The 14,332-nt window shown below is 42.8% G+C and overlaps 1 protein-coding gene across 2 annotated transcripts in view; it reads left to right on the top strand.

Moving 5' to 3' along the window:
* phf6 (PHD finger protein 6) overlaps positions 1 to 12,673 on the top strand; it is a 90,724-nt gene extending 78,051 nt beyond the window's left edge. The window contains exons 11-13 of one of the 2 annotated variants that reach the window (XM_041196323.1): positions 9,601 to 9,709; positions 10,911 to 10,979; positions 11,069 to 12,673. In XM_041196323.1, coding sequence (XP_041052257.1) covers positions 9,601 to 9,709; positions 10,911 to 10,928 — 127 coding nt within the window. In that variant the 3' untranslated portion in view covers positions 10,929 to 10,979; positions 11,069 to 12,673. The remainder of the gene's footprint in view (positions 1 to 9,600; positions 9,710 to 10,910; positions 10,980 to 11,068) is intronic. The other variant, XM_041196324.1, reaches the window with a different exon arrangement.
* The last annotated feature ends 1,659 nt before the right edge of the window (positions 12,674 to 14,332 follow it).

The raw sequence follows: 14,332 nt of genomic DNA, 5'->3' as shown, positions 1-14,332 counted from the left end.
CTTTAGCTAATTCAATTCATTCTACATGATATCAAGAAACAGCTGAAGGCACTGGACACAGAAAATACTGTGGACGTGACTAAAACCAGGCTGTAGTACTGAGGACTTGTGCTCTAGAACTAGCCTTCCCGCTAGGAATATAAAAACAGATTGTAAGCACTTTTACAAATATATAAAAATGAGGGTAGCTAAAGTAAACTTTGGCCCCTTAGAAGGAGAGACAGGAGAAATTATTATGGGGAATGAGGAAATGGCAGGGACATTGAACAAATATTTTGTGTCTATCTTCCCCGTAGAAAACACAAGTTGCATACCAGAAACAGCGGGTAACCTAGGTGCGTGAGGAAAATAAGGTAATTAATATCACCAGACAAAAAGTATAGAAGAAACATAAGGGACTAAAATCCAATAAATCCCCATGACTGATGGCCTACATCCTAAGATTCTAAAAGAGATAGCTACATGGACAGTGATTGTGCTGGCTATGATTTTTCAAATTTCTCTAGATTCTGGAATGGCCCCAGCAGGTTGGAAGTTAGCAAATATTAACACTGCAATTCAAGATAGGATGGGGAGAAAATCAGGCCAGTTAGCCTGTTCAAATGACAAAGTCAGCATACAGGTACTGTAAATAATTAGGAAGGCAAACAGAATGTTGGCTTTTATTGCAAGGGGGTTGTAGTACAAAAGTAGGGAAGTCTTGTTATAGCTGTACAGAGTATTGATGAGACCTCACCTAGAGTAGTGTGTGCAATTTTGGTCTCCTTACTTAAGTGCATTGGAGGCAGTTCAGAGAAAATTCACTAGGCTGATTCCTGGGATGAAGGGGTTGTCTTATGAGGAAAGGTTGAGCAGATTGGATCTATACTCATTGGCGTTTAGAAGAATGAGAGTTGAAATTATTGAAACATATAAGATTGTGAAGTGGTTTGACAGGCTAGATGCTAAGAGGATGTTCCCCCTTGTGGAAGAACCTAGAACTAGGAAGCACAGTTTCAAATTAAGGGTCTCCATCTAAGATGATTTGAGGAGCAATTCCTTCTGAGGGTGGTTACTATTTGGAACACACTCCTCAGCAAGCAGTGGAGGCTGTGTCACAGAATCATACAGTGGAGAAGAAGTCGATCAGCCCATCGAGTCTGCACTGACACATGAGAAACACCTGACCTACCTACCTAATCCCATTTATCAGCACTTGGCCTATAGCCTTGAATGTTATGATGTGCCAAGTGCTCATCCAGGTATTTTTTAAAGGATGCGAGGCAACCCGCCTCCATCACCCTCCCTGGCAGCGCATTCCAGACCATCACCACCTAACCCTAACCCTCCTGCCTCTCAACTTGAAATTGTGTCCCCTCGTGACTGATCCTCCAACTAAAGGGAACAGCTGCTCCCTATCCACCTTGTCCATGCCCCTCATAATCTTGTACAGCTCGATCAGGTCGCCCCTCAGTCTTCTCTGCTCCAATGAAAACAACCCAAGCCTATCCAACCTCTCTTCATAACTTAAATGTTTCATCCCAGGCAACATCCTGGTGAACCTCCAGTGCAATCACATTCTTCCTATAATGTGGCGACCAGAACTGCACACAGTATTCCAGCTGTGGCCTCACCAAGGTTCTATGCAACTCCAACATGACCTCCCTACAATGCCTTGATTGATAAAGACAAGTGTCCCATATGCCTTTTTCACCACACCACTAACATGCCCCTCTGCCTTCAGAGATCTATGGACACACATGCCAAGGTCCCTTTGTTCCTCATAACTTCCTAGTGTCATGCTGTTAATTGAATACTTGTCAAATTACTCCTTCCAAAGTATCACCTCACAGTTTTCAGGGTTAAATTCCATCTGTCACTTATCTGCCCATTTGACCATCCTGTTTATATCTTGCTGTAGCCCAAGACACTCAACCTCACTGTTCACCGGGCCAATCTTTGTATCATCCGCAAACTTACTAATCCTACTCCCCACATAGTCATCAATGTCGTTTATGTAAATGACAAATAATAGGGGACCCAGCATAGATCCCTGTGGTGCGCCATTGGACACTGGCTTCCAGTCACTAAAGCATCCTTCTGTCATCACCCTCTGTCTCCAACAACTAAGCCGATTTTGAACCCACCTTATCAAATTACCCTGTATCCCATGTGCATTTGCCTTCTTTATAAGTCTCCCATTTGGGAACTTGACAAAGGCTTTGCTGAAATCCATATAATCTACATCAACTGCACTAACCTCATCTACACACCTAGTCACCTCCTTAAAAAATCCAATCAAATTTGTTAGGCATGACCTCCCTCTGACAAAGCCATGCTGACTATCCCTGATCAAGCCTTGCCTCTCCAAGTGGAGATAGATTCTCTCCTTCAGAATTTCTCCAATAGTTTCCCTACCACTGACATGAGACTCACTGACCTGCAGTTCCCTGGCTTATCTCTACAACTCTTCTTAAATAGTGGAATCACATTAGCTGTTCTCCAGTCCTCTGGCACCTCCCCTGTGGCCAGAGAGGAATTAAAAATTTGGGTCAGAGCCCCTGTGATCTCCTCCTTTGCCTCCCTCAGCAGTCTGAGACACAAATCATCCGGACCTGGAGATTTGGCCACTTAAGCCTGCCAGCACCTCCAATACCTTGTCACTCCCTATATCAATTTGCTTAAGGACCTCGCAGTCTCTCTCCCCATGTTCCATACCTTCATCCTCATTCTCTTGGGTGAAGACGGATGTGAAGTATTAATTCAACACTCTACCGATGTCCTCTGGCTCCACCCATAGTTTGCCCCCTTAGTCCCTAATGGGCCTTGCATTTCCCCTGGTTATCCTCTTCCCATTGATATACTTATGAAATATCTTGGGATTTTCCCTACTTTTACCAGCAAGAGCTTTCTCATATCCCCTCTTTAATCTCCTAATTGCTTTCTTAAGCTCCACCCTGCACTTTCTGTACTCCACTAATGCTTCCGATGACTTACTCCCCTTGTACCTGCTAAAAGCCTCTCTTTTCCTTCTCATCGTATCCTGAATATCTCTGGTCATCCATGGTTCTGTGCTTGTTACTCCTTCCTATCACCCTAGAGGGAACATGTTGAGCCTGTACCCTCCCCCTTTCCTTTTTGAACACCCCCCACTGTTCCTCTGTAGATTTCCCCACAGGTAGCTGTTCCCAGTCTACCTTGGCCTGATCCTGCCTTATTTTACTAAAATCCGCTCTCCCGCAGTCCAAAACAATTTTTTTGCAACTTGTCTATTTTTTTGTCCGTAACAAACTTAAACTGTACCATGTTGTGGTCGCTATCACTAAAATGCTCTCCCACCTCAGCCACCTGTCCGGCTTCATTCCCCAGAATTAGGTCCAGCTCTGCGCCGTCCCTTGTTGGACCTTCTACACATTGACCTAAAAAGTTCTCTTGTACACATTTCAAGAAATCCACTCCATTCAAGCCCTTAACGCTATGTCTATCCCAATTAATGTTGGGAAAGTTGAAATCACCTAATATAATTACCCTATTATTGTTTTTACGCACCTCCGCAAATTGTGCACATATTTGCTCCTCCATTTCCCACTGACTATCTGAGGGTCTATAATAAACACCTAACGATGTGGCTGCTCCTTTTTTATTCCTAAGCTCTACCCACAAAGCTTCATTCGATGATACGTCATTGAATATGTTCATGGCTGTTAGACAAATTTTTGATTGACAAGGGAGTCGAGGGTTATGGGGGAGTGCAGGCAAAAAACTGGGGGTTATGGCCACATTATATCAGCCACAATCTTATTGACTAGTGGAGCAGGCTCGAGGGGCCGAATGGCCTACTCCAGTTTCTATTTCTTATGTTCTTATACTTATCAGTCATTGGGAAAATGCTGGAATCCATTATTAAGGAAGCCATAACAATGAAATTAGAAAATCATGGTACGATCAAACATAGTCAAAAAAGTTTTATGAAAGGGAGTTAGTGTTTGACATATTTATTGAGCTTTTTGAAGATGTAACTATTAGGGTAGATAATGGGAAACTAGTAGATGTAGGATACCTGAATTCCCAACAGGCATTCCAACATACAAGTGCCAGACAGTGATCATTTCTAACAAGAGAGAATCTAACCATCACCCCTTATCATTCAATGGCATTACCATCGCTGAATCCCCCACTATCAACATCCTGGGGGTTACCATTGACCAGAAGCTGAATTGGACTAGCCATACAAACACTGTGGCTACAAGAGTAGGTCAGATGCTAGGAATCCTGTGGTGCATACTCATCTCCTGACTCCCTAAAGCCTGTCCACCATCTACAAGGCACAAGTCAGGAGTGTGGTGGAATACTCTTTACTTGCCTGGATGAGTGCAGCTCCCACAACACTCAATAAGCTTGAGACCGTCCAGGACGAAGCACCACATCCACTCACTCCCTCCACCACCACTGCATGGTGGCAGCAGTGTGTCCCATCTACAAGGTGCACTGCGGAAACTCACCAAGGCTCCTTAGACAGCATTTTCCAAACCCATGAACGCTACCATCTAGAAGGACAAGGGCAGAAGACACATGGGAACATCATCACCTGAAAGTTCCCTCCAAGCCACTCACTAACCTGACTTGGAAATATATTGCCATTGCTTCACTGTTGCTGGGTCAAAATCCTGGAACTCCCTCCCTAACAGCACTGGAGTGTACCTACGCCACATGGACTGCAGTGGTTCCAGAAGGCAGCTCACTACCACCTTCTCAAGGTCAACTAGGGATGGGCAATAAATGCTGGCCCAGCCAGCGATACCCACATCCCGTGAACGAAGAAAAAAAAATTTGGTAAGATGTTATACAAAAGGTTAATAGAGAACATAAGGGCTCGTGGAATTTGAGGTAATGTATTGGCATGGATAGAGGATTGGTTAATGAACAGGAAGCAAAAAGTGGCAATACTGGAGAATTTTCAAGTTGACAGCATGTGACTACTGGAGTGCAGCAAGGATCATTTTTGGGCCCTCAGCTATTTAGAACCTGTATTAATGACTCAAGCAAAGAGACAGGCAGTAAGGTATCTTAAGTTTGCTGACAGTACAAAGCTAGGTGGGAATGTAAGCTGTGATGATTTAGAGAGGCTGCTGAGATATAGTCAGCTTAAGTGAGTGGGCCACAAGATGGCAGACGGAGTATAATGTGGGAAGTATGAGGGGCAAGGGGAGGGAGGGGGAGTTGGGGGAGGGGTGATGGGGTGGAAAGGGGATGGCTGAGGGAGGGAGTGTGAGGGGGAGGGGCGAGGGAGAGTGAGGGGTTACAAGGAAGACTGGAAGAGCAATAGCGATAGGTGATTCTGTCGTTAGGGGACCGGACAGGCGTTTTTGTGGCTGTAGATGTGAATCCAGGATGGCATGTTGCCTCCCTGGTGCCAGGCTCATGGATGTCACTAAGCGGCTGATCAATATTTTAGAGGTTGAGGGTGAACAGCCAGAGGCTGTGGTCCATATTGATACCAACATCATAGCTGGAAAAAGGGATGAGGTCCTACGGGCAGAGGTTTAAGAAGTTAGGAAAGACATTAAAAAGCAGGACCTTAAGGTACTAATCTCCAGATTACTCCCAGTGCCACACACAAGTGAGCATAGAAATAGGAGGTTAGAGCAAATGAATGTGAGGCTGGAGAGATGGTGCCAGGAAGGGGAGGGCTTTAGATTCCTTGGCCATTGGAACTGGTTCTGGGGGAGGTGATGACCTGTACAAGCCTTGACAGGGTGGTTGGCGAAAGGATGTTTCTTGTTGTGGGAGAATCTAGAACTAGGGGTCATAGTTTAAAAATAAGAAGTCGCTCATTTAAGACATAAGTGAGGAGAAAGTTTTTCTCTGAGGGTTGAGAGTCTTTGGAACTTTCTTCCTCAAAAGGCGGTGGAGGCAGAATCTTTGTAATATTTTTAAGATAAAGGTTCTTGATAAGCAAGGTGTTGAAAGGTAGGTAGGAATATGGTGTTGAGGTTACAGTTAGAACAGCCATGATCCTACTGAATGTGGAGCCAGCCCAGGGTGCCAAGTGGCCTACTCCTGCACTTAATTCGTATGTTTGTAATTTTGGTGGAAGAAGCAATTACAGCTGTGAGGAGGGATGATATGTTACAATAGTCGTCGAATGAGGACGTATGGACTGGATTAAGGAACAAAAAAGAGGCAGTAACTCTAGACTCTAGATCTTCAAAGAGTCATAGAGGGCTACATCTAAATACTTCTTAAATGTTAGGAGGGTTTCTGCCTCTACCACCCTTTTTCAGGCAGAGTGTTTCAGATTCCCACCACCCTCTGGGTGAAAAAATTCTTCCTCACATCCCCTCTAAACTTCCTGCCCCTTACCTTAAATCTATGCACCCTGGTTATTGATCCCTCCACCAAGGGGAAAAGTTCCTTCCTGTCCACCCTATCTAAGCCCCTCATAATTTTATACACCTCAATCATGTCTCCACTCAACCTCCTCTGCTCCAGAGAAAATAACCCCAGTCTATCCAATGTCTCCTCATAATTAAAACTCTCCAGCCCAGGCAACATCCTGGTAAATCTCCCCTGCACTCTCTCTAGTGCGATCACAAGCTTCCTATAATGCGGATTCCAGAACTGCACTTAATACTCTAGCTATAGCTTAACAAGAGAGAGATAAGAGCAATATTTAGGCAAATTTCTGGGGAGTGGCAAAACAGGGCAATAACAGTAGGGGATTTTAACTACTCCAACTCTATCAGGGATAATTTTAGTGTGAAAAAAATGAAGGGAACAGAATTCTTGAGGTGCGTTCAGGAGAACTGTTTTGGCCAGTATGTAGCAAGTCCAACACAAGAGGGTGCAGTTCTGGACATAGACTCAGAAAATGCAACTGGGCTGGTGGAAGGAGTGGCAGTGGGAGAACATTCTGGTGGCTGTGATCATAATTCAGTTATTTTTAACATAATTATGGAAAAGGATAAAGATAGAACAAGAGCTAAAGTTCTCAATTGGGGTCAGGCCAATTTTACTAAGCTGAGGAGTGATTGAGTAAAAGTGGACTGGAAACAGCTTCTTGAGGGTAAATCAGTGTTGGAGCAGTGGGAGGCATTCAAAGGTGAGATTCTTGGGATTCAGAGTAAATGTGTTCCCACAAAGAAAAATGGTGGGACGACCAACTTAGAAGCCCCCTGGATGTCAGGAGCTTACAGGGGTAAGATAAGGCAGAAAAGGAAAGCAGTGCATCTTGTAGATGGTACACACTGTTGCCACTGTGCATCGGTGGTGAAGGGAGTGAGTGTTTGTGATGTGGTGCCAATCAAGTGGGCTGCTTTGTCCTGGATGGTGTAAAGCTTCTTGAGTATTGTGGGAGCTGCACTCATCCAGGCAAGTCGGGAGTATTCAATCACACTCCTGACTTGTGCCTTGTAGATGATGGACAGATTTTGGGGAGTCAGGAGGTGAGTTACTTGTCGCAGGATTCCTAGCCTCTGACCTCTTCTTGTAGCAGTATTTATATGGCTTGTCCAGTACAGTTTCTGGTCAATGGTAAGCCCCAAGATGTTGATGGTGGAGGATTCAGTGATGATAATGCCATTGAATATCAAGGGGCGATGGTTAGATTCTCTCTTGTTGGAGATGGTCATTGTCTGGAAATATAGCGCTGTTCCTTCACTGTCACTGGGTCAAGATTCTGGAACTCCCTTTGTAACAGCACTGTGGGTGTACCTGCGCCACATGGACTGCAGTGGTTCAAGAAGGCAGCTCACCACCACCACCTCAGAGCAATTAGGGATGGGCAATAAATGTTGGGCTAGTCAGTGATGCCCACATCCTGTGAAAAAGCTTTTCTTTTAAATTTGGTGTACTTACACAAGAAACACAAAGTTAACATGCAGGTACAGCAAGCAATTAGTAAGGCAAATGGCATGTTAGCCTTTATGGCAAAGGGTTTGGAGTACAAGAATATAGAAGTCTTGCTACAATTGTACAGGGCTTTGGTGAGACCACACCTGGAATCTGATCGTAGTTTTGGTCTGCATATTTAAGTAAGGATATCCTTGTATTGGACGTGGTACAGCGAAGGTTCATTAAATTGCTCCATGGGATGAGGGGTGTTGTCCTATGAAGAGAGGCTGAGTAAATTGGACCTATATTCTCTGAAAGACAGCACCTCTGACAGTGCAGCATTCCCTCAGTACTGCACTGGAATGAATGTCATTTTTTTTTATGCTCAAGCCCAAAGTCAATGGTAACCCACAGGATGTTGATAGTGGGGGATTCTGCGATGGTAGGTGAACAGTTGCTGTCCTCATTAAAGCCTTGGGCCAAACATGGACAAAAGAGCTAAATTCCAGAGGTCATTGTGTTTGCCCTTAGGGTTCCCGTTGACCAGAGACTTAACTGGACGAGCCATATAAATATTGTAGCCACAATAGCAGGTCAGAAGCTGGGAATTATGTGGTGAGTAACTCACCTCCTGACTTCCCAAAGCCCGCACCACCAGTCAGGAGTGTGATGGAATATTCTCTACTTGCGGGGAAGAGTGCAGTTCCAACAACATTTAAGCTTGACAACATCCAGGAGAAAGCAGCCCACTTGATCAGCACCCATCCTCCACCAGAGGTAACAGTTTATACCATATACCATAGATGCCCTGTGTCAACTTGCCAAGTCTCTTTCAACCCCACATGGACTGCAGCAGTTCAAGAGGCAGCTCACCACCACCACCTCCTCAAGGCCAATTAGGGATGGTAATAAATGTTTGTCTTGCCAGTGATGCTCACTTTCCATGAACCAATATATAAGGATCCAGGCACCTGGACATTTCACTCCCATTGGTCAGGCTGTGCATGTGCATGCTTAGGTGTGCGTGTGCGCATGTCCATGTGTGTCAGTCGCTGTGCAATCCCATTGGCTGATACTGTGTGTGTGTGTCGTGCGTGCATGCGCGCTTCACTGTGCATGCCCATTAGTCAATGATATCTGTGCACGTCACTGCACTCCCGTTGGTCGATACTGTATGTCACTGTGCCTTCCCTTTGGTTGCTGTGTATCATGTGATGAACAATTTATACAAAATGGATACCCACTAATAGGATTACAGCAGTCTATGTGAAAGGTGAAATAAGTTTAAAGGGCTGAATGGCCTATGCCCATACCTATGCTCTGCCTGTCAGCTGATTTCTGACACATCGGCAGCCTGCTTTGCAATCAGCAGCAGACTTCCTCCCCAGTCCCCAGAGAGTAACTCAGGCTCCTGGACTGTGGAAAACTGCCGTAGACCACCAAGGAAAAGATTTTAAAATGAGTAAAGAACAAAGTGAATATAAGAAGAAAGAAGAAGACAGTAAAAGGGCAGAGGGGAAGAAGGATAAAGGCAGGGGTCAGGAAATGATATTGCTGCGGCAGGTTGTTTGATGCTATCTAGTTTTCTCAGGAAATGCAGTAGTTTTGTATTTTGAAATTTTCATTTGTTGTAACTGAGTGATGACATGCTTTTCTCAGCAAAACCTGAGAATCCCTGGCTGAGAGATTTTGTTTTATACATAGTGCTATTTTTAGAAGAACTTTTATTTAGAAAATTGAAATCCAAGTATAAGAGTTCTGAATGTTAAAGTAGATTTTGTTTGACAGGTTGTACTGTAAAAACCACAGTGGGAATGATGACCGGGATGAGGAGGATGAAGAAAGAGAAAGCGTCTCACGCTATGGCAAGGAGCAAGAAGCTAATCGTGATCGAGAGGTACATGAGGGTCATTGTGACTGTCTTGGCAGAGGGAGGTGCCATTGTGTTTTACAAATATTAAAATACTGGTATCTTGGGGAAATAATTACAATTTTTCTCCAGGTGGAAGCAGCCTGCCTGCAAAACAAAACAAGCTACTGTTTATTGGTGTTCGGAAAGATTTGGATGGTGTGATGAAACTGCATTGATGAAGGAAGGATTCTATGCCTCACCTTGTGATCACAATGCTGTTGGTCATGATTCTCATTGATACTTTTACACTTTCTTGGAATTTTTGTACAGACTCGGTATTACTGGCATCACTTAGTCTTGGTTGAATTTTACCCTTGATCTAACGGTGGGAAAGAGCTAAATGACGAAGTTTGAAATCAGTCATTATGGCATAAAAGAAGGCTATTCAGTCCATCGACTTCATGCCAATTCTTTGTAGAACAGTTCAGTCACGCCCATTTCCCTGCTCTATCCCATGCCCTTCCAGTTTTATTCCTTCCGTTGCCTATCCAATTTCCATTTTAAATCATTCAGTATCTCCACTTTCACCACCATCATAGTTTCAGATTGTTACCATTCAGTTAAAGTTCTTCCCCTCATCCCCCTGTAACTGTGTGCTCCCTCATCCTTGAACCATTAACTAATAGAAACAGCTTTTCTTTGCCTACCTTATCTGAACCTGTCATTATCTTGTACACCTCTATCAATTGAACTGTAATTTAAAACCTGCATTTATAAGGCTGTTTCTGGTAATTGATGTGACAGTAAGCCACACAAAGCAGCATGATTCTTGGTCTGTGCTTTGTTAACTAATCTCCACTGCAAGTGCTGCAGTTTACCTCTAACCTTTGGACCAGGGAGTTTTAATATGTTTTTAAAAATTATCCTTGTTTTTGATCACTATTCGATTGCCCATGAAGGAACTGTAGGGCTGATGGGTGGAGGGCTGGGCTGTCATGGCCAGAGTGAAGAAGTGGAGTTTGAGAACCTCTTGTTACTCACTTCTGTGTATTAACATGGCGCCTGGGGGTTTGGGTGAAATACTGGGCAGAGGACCCTGTTTGTACTCGATGGAGGTGTATGTTAATGAGTTATCGCTTTGAGAGAGGAGCGAAGATACGGGCATTCATATTTATTAGTGCTGAAAGCAGATTAGCCCAAGTTTAAGACCATTATAAGTAATAGTCATTTTTTGTTTGTTCATTAGGTCTTAGAAGAGGTATAGAAAAATGCATTCAAATTCCTTCTGGTTTAATGGATGCCTGAATCTCTAGAGGTAATATTGCATGTTGTATGGGTTGTCAGACAGATTGCAATGCAAATAACTTTGGCCAACTGTTTTTTTTTCCCCTTTATGTTGAATAGAAAAACTAACGGAGCCTTGGATACAGAAAAGTGCCAAGAAAATGCCTGTGGACTGAGTGGATGAGGCTGGTATATTGTGCTCAAAACGCTAATGAGCTCGTGAGAAGCATAGAAAATATCCAAAGATCTTTCAAGAAATCTTTTTTGTTCTGTCAATGTTCCTCCTCCTAAGGCAGGGAGACAATGTAGTGAAATAGCACGGCTAATATACCTGCTTTTTCTGATCGAGAGATTCCATAAAATGGATTATTTAGAATATCTTTTATTACAACCTTTTGAATTAAAATGGAAATAATTTGATTTGCTGAATTCATGGTTAGATGTCGCAAGCTGACCTGCTGATACTCCTTTGCATAATGAGGGCCACGAGAGGGAACAACAACACTTAAACACAAGGGTGCGTGCCTTTGGGTGCTCCTGGAGTTCAATATCAAACAAGAGGAGTTTGGAAATAAAAGCTCAAATTAAAATCTCCAATCGAATGACTAAAATAAGGTATTTTTGCCACAACGATCTTGATTAGCAGACAGTAGGTAGCCCTAAGCAAAATGCATTTACAGTTTCAACCCAATTCTTGATAGATGAGTCCACATAATGGGATGGTCCACATCTCCGTACTAATGGGGGATTATGCGCAGTAAAGCCAGTTGTCTGACTGGGAATGGATATGTCTGCCAGTTCCACTGCACCCCATCTGGGAACAACTGATGAAAATCTAGGATGCAGAGAGATGAGATGAGTCAGTTTCCAGGTGGTAGTGTCCCATCTTGAACAGCATGAGACTGACCCATGTTTTTATTTAAGGCGTAATGAAACTTTTTCAGAAATGTATGACTAAAGCTGCAATCTGTGAAAACTCCAAAGTCTAACTTGGTCAGCTAATCACGGCCTAGTCAAACATACTGGTGCAAATGGCATTGCCAGTGAAATCATGGTTTAGTTTAGATGTTGAAGTCTATTAAATGTTTTAATGGAAATGAATGGTTTTGACTATTGCTAGATTTACATCAGTATATAAAGTATATTATTTCCATCTTAATTTTCTTCCTGTGATTGTGATTTTCCTTATCAGAGTTAGGGCTTCAGAATAAAAAATGTTTTAGGATTAGGTTGTTTCTGATTAGTAAACAATGCTGTTTATAGTCTGGTTCCTTATTCATATGTTACTTATCTTGATGTTAAAAGTAACTGCCAGGACAAAAAACTAAATTTAGGCAAGATGTTACTTTCTCAGCAGTGGATGCACTGTCCTCTAGCTCTTTCTTTAAATCCAGTTTTTGGTTTGAATGGCTAAACAAAATATTCATTTTATAAAGATATATATATATTCTGTTGTGTTGTTTTGACGCCTAAATGTATCTGATTATTGAATGCCCCTGATTTTTACGTGTGCTCTATAACTTGCCCAGCTGAATGTTTTTGCATGTTGGTTTTACCAGCATCAATATTTTAGACCACAAATTTTTGGTCTAAATTAACTGTATTTCCTGTAAAATGCTTTAATTTTCCATGAGTTGCTTGTGTTAATATTAGGCAACACTTCACCCATGGTTTATTTTGCCCTGTTTTGTGGTCTTGACTTTAACTAAAATAGCTCAGAAAACATTGTGTTTTGCTCTTTTTCAAAACAGTTGTACACTGTTCAAAAATCATGATTGCCTTTTCTGGCAAGTGCAGACCTCAGAAAATATAAGCTCAGTGTATGTAAAATGCAGCAATAGCACAAATGGAATATGAAAACCACAGACTGGGTTTGATCACTATTCGATTGCCCATGCAGGAAATGTAAGGCTGGGCTGTCATGGCCAGAGTGAAGATGGTGGAGTTTGAGTACCTCTTGTTGCTCATGTCTGTGTATCAACATGGCACCTGGGGGTCAAAAAGTATCTGATTGTAAGCGTTCTGTGTTTAAAAGAAAAAGCCTCTAAATTGTAAAGAATCTGCTGCTTGTTAGAATAGGTGTTGGTGTGACTTTACAGTGGACTCCAAGTTATGTGCAAGTCTATACAATAGATCATAATGAAAGGCCTTTGAAACTATTCAGTCACTAATAACTTTCTAAATTGGTTCTTAGCCATTTCTTTGCTTTCCTTATTTCTACCACACTCCCGAAGGCAATGCAGGCCAGCTTATTCATTGGCCCTGTTTGTACCATTAGCTCCAGAGATTTTCATGCTCCAGCAAGCCTTAGGCTTTTTCCTTTGGACCAGCTGAAGAACAAAACTTTTGTTTTGCAAGAAGAACTGTTTATCCTTCCATCCCAAATCAATTATCATGTCTTTTTCTGTCATATCTGATCATCTAGCAGCCAATTGAAGCTGCTTTTTATATCCTCCTCCTTCCTTGTCTGCACCAGGGGCACACAGATACAAGGGGCTGAAAGGTTGCCTCCTGTTCCTGTACAACGGGATCGAGGGGCTAAGTGGCCTCCTGTTCCTATGTTTCAGAGGGATATCGATTTACTAATAAAATGGGGGAACCAAATGGAAGTAATATTGCTATGTTGGGGATAGGAACTGAATTCCTTAACTTTTCTCACTCCCAAGAGTTCCTGTTATAGCATGTTGCTGAGATATTTAAATTTCTAACTCCAGAACTCAGCAGCACTAGAAATGTTCTGAATCTATATAGGCATTGCTATTTACTCCTATTACACGTGTGAAAATCAAACTTCCATTACAGCAGTTGTTTATTGGATATTTTTGTGTCAATTATAGTGAGTTGTACTGTCTGTTAATGAGCATTGTGGTATCTGACTGTAAAAAAAGAACACGCAGATTGGTGGGAATAGTGGGATACTGATGCTCTCCAATCATTCAGTAAGTTAGATTCTTGATTGACAAGGGAGTCAATCGGTATAGGCTGCTGGGGCTAGACGGGAAAGTAGAGTTGGGGGCCACAATCAAATCAGCCATGATTTTATCAAATGGCAGATCAGGCGTGAGGGGCTGAATGGCCTACTACTCCTCCTAATTCATATGTGCATTTGTATGTTCGTAAGTTGTCCGAATGAATAGCTGAGCCACACAACATCCTAGGTTACGTTCTTGGTTTGAAAGTTAACAGGATCAAAGGATAGGACAGAAGTGGGACACATTGTAGGAGTACAAAAGTTGGCTGTGGTCACCAGGTTAAGGAAGGTCACTATGCAGTGACCTCTTACTGGGCTTGCACATGTGGGCATTGAGAGTCAACAGCTTTGAGTGTAACAATAATGTCACCTGCAGTTGCAACCAAATAACCTTTGACAAGATAGTGCAATGT

The sequence above is a fragment of the Carcharodon carcharias genome, chromosome 9 (assembly GCF_017639515.1).
Source record: "Carcharodon carcharias isolate sCarCar2 chromosome 9, sCarCar2.pri, whole genome shotgun sequence".
NCBI lineage: Eukaryota > Metazoa > Chordata > Chondrichthyes > Lamniformes > Lamnidae > Carcharodon > Carcharodon carcharias.
This window is presented reverse-complemented; position numbering and strand designations above follow the sequence as displayed.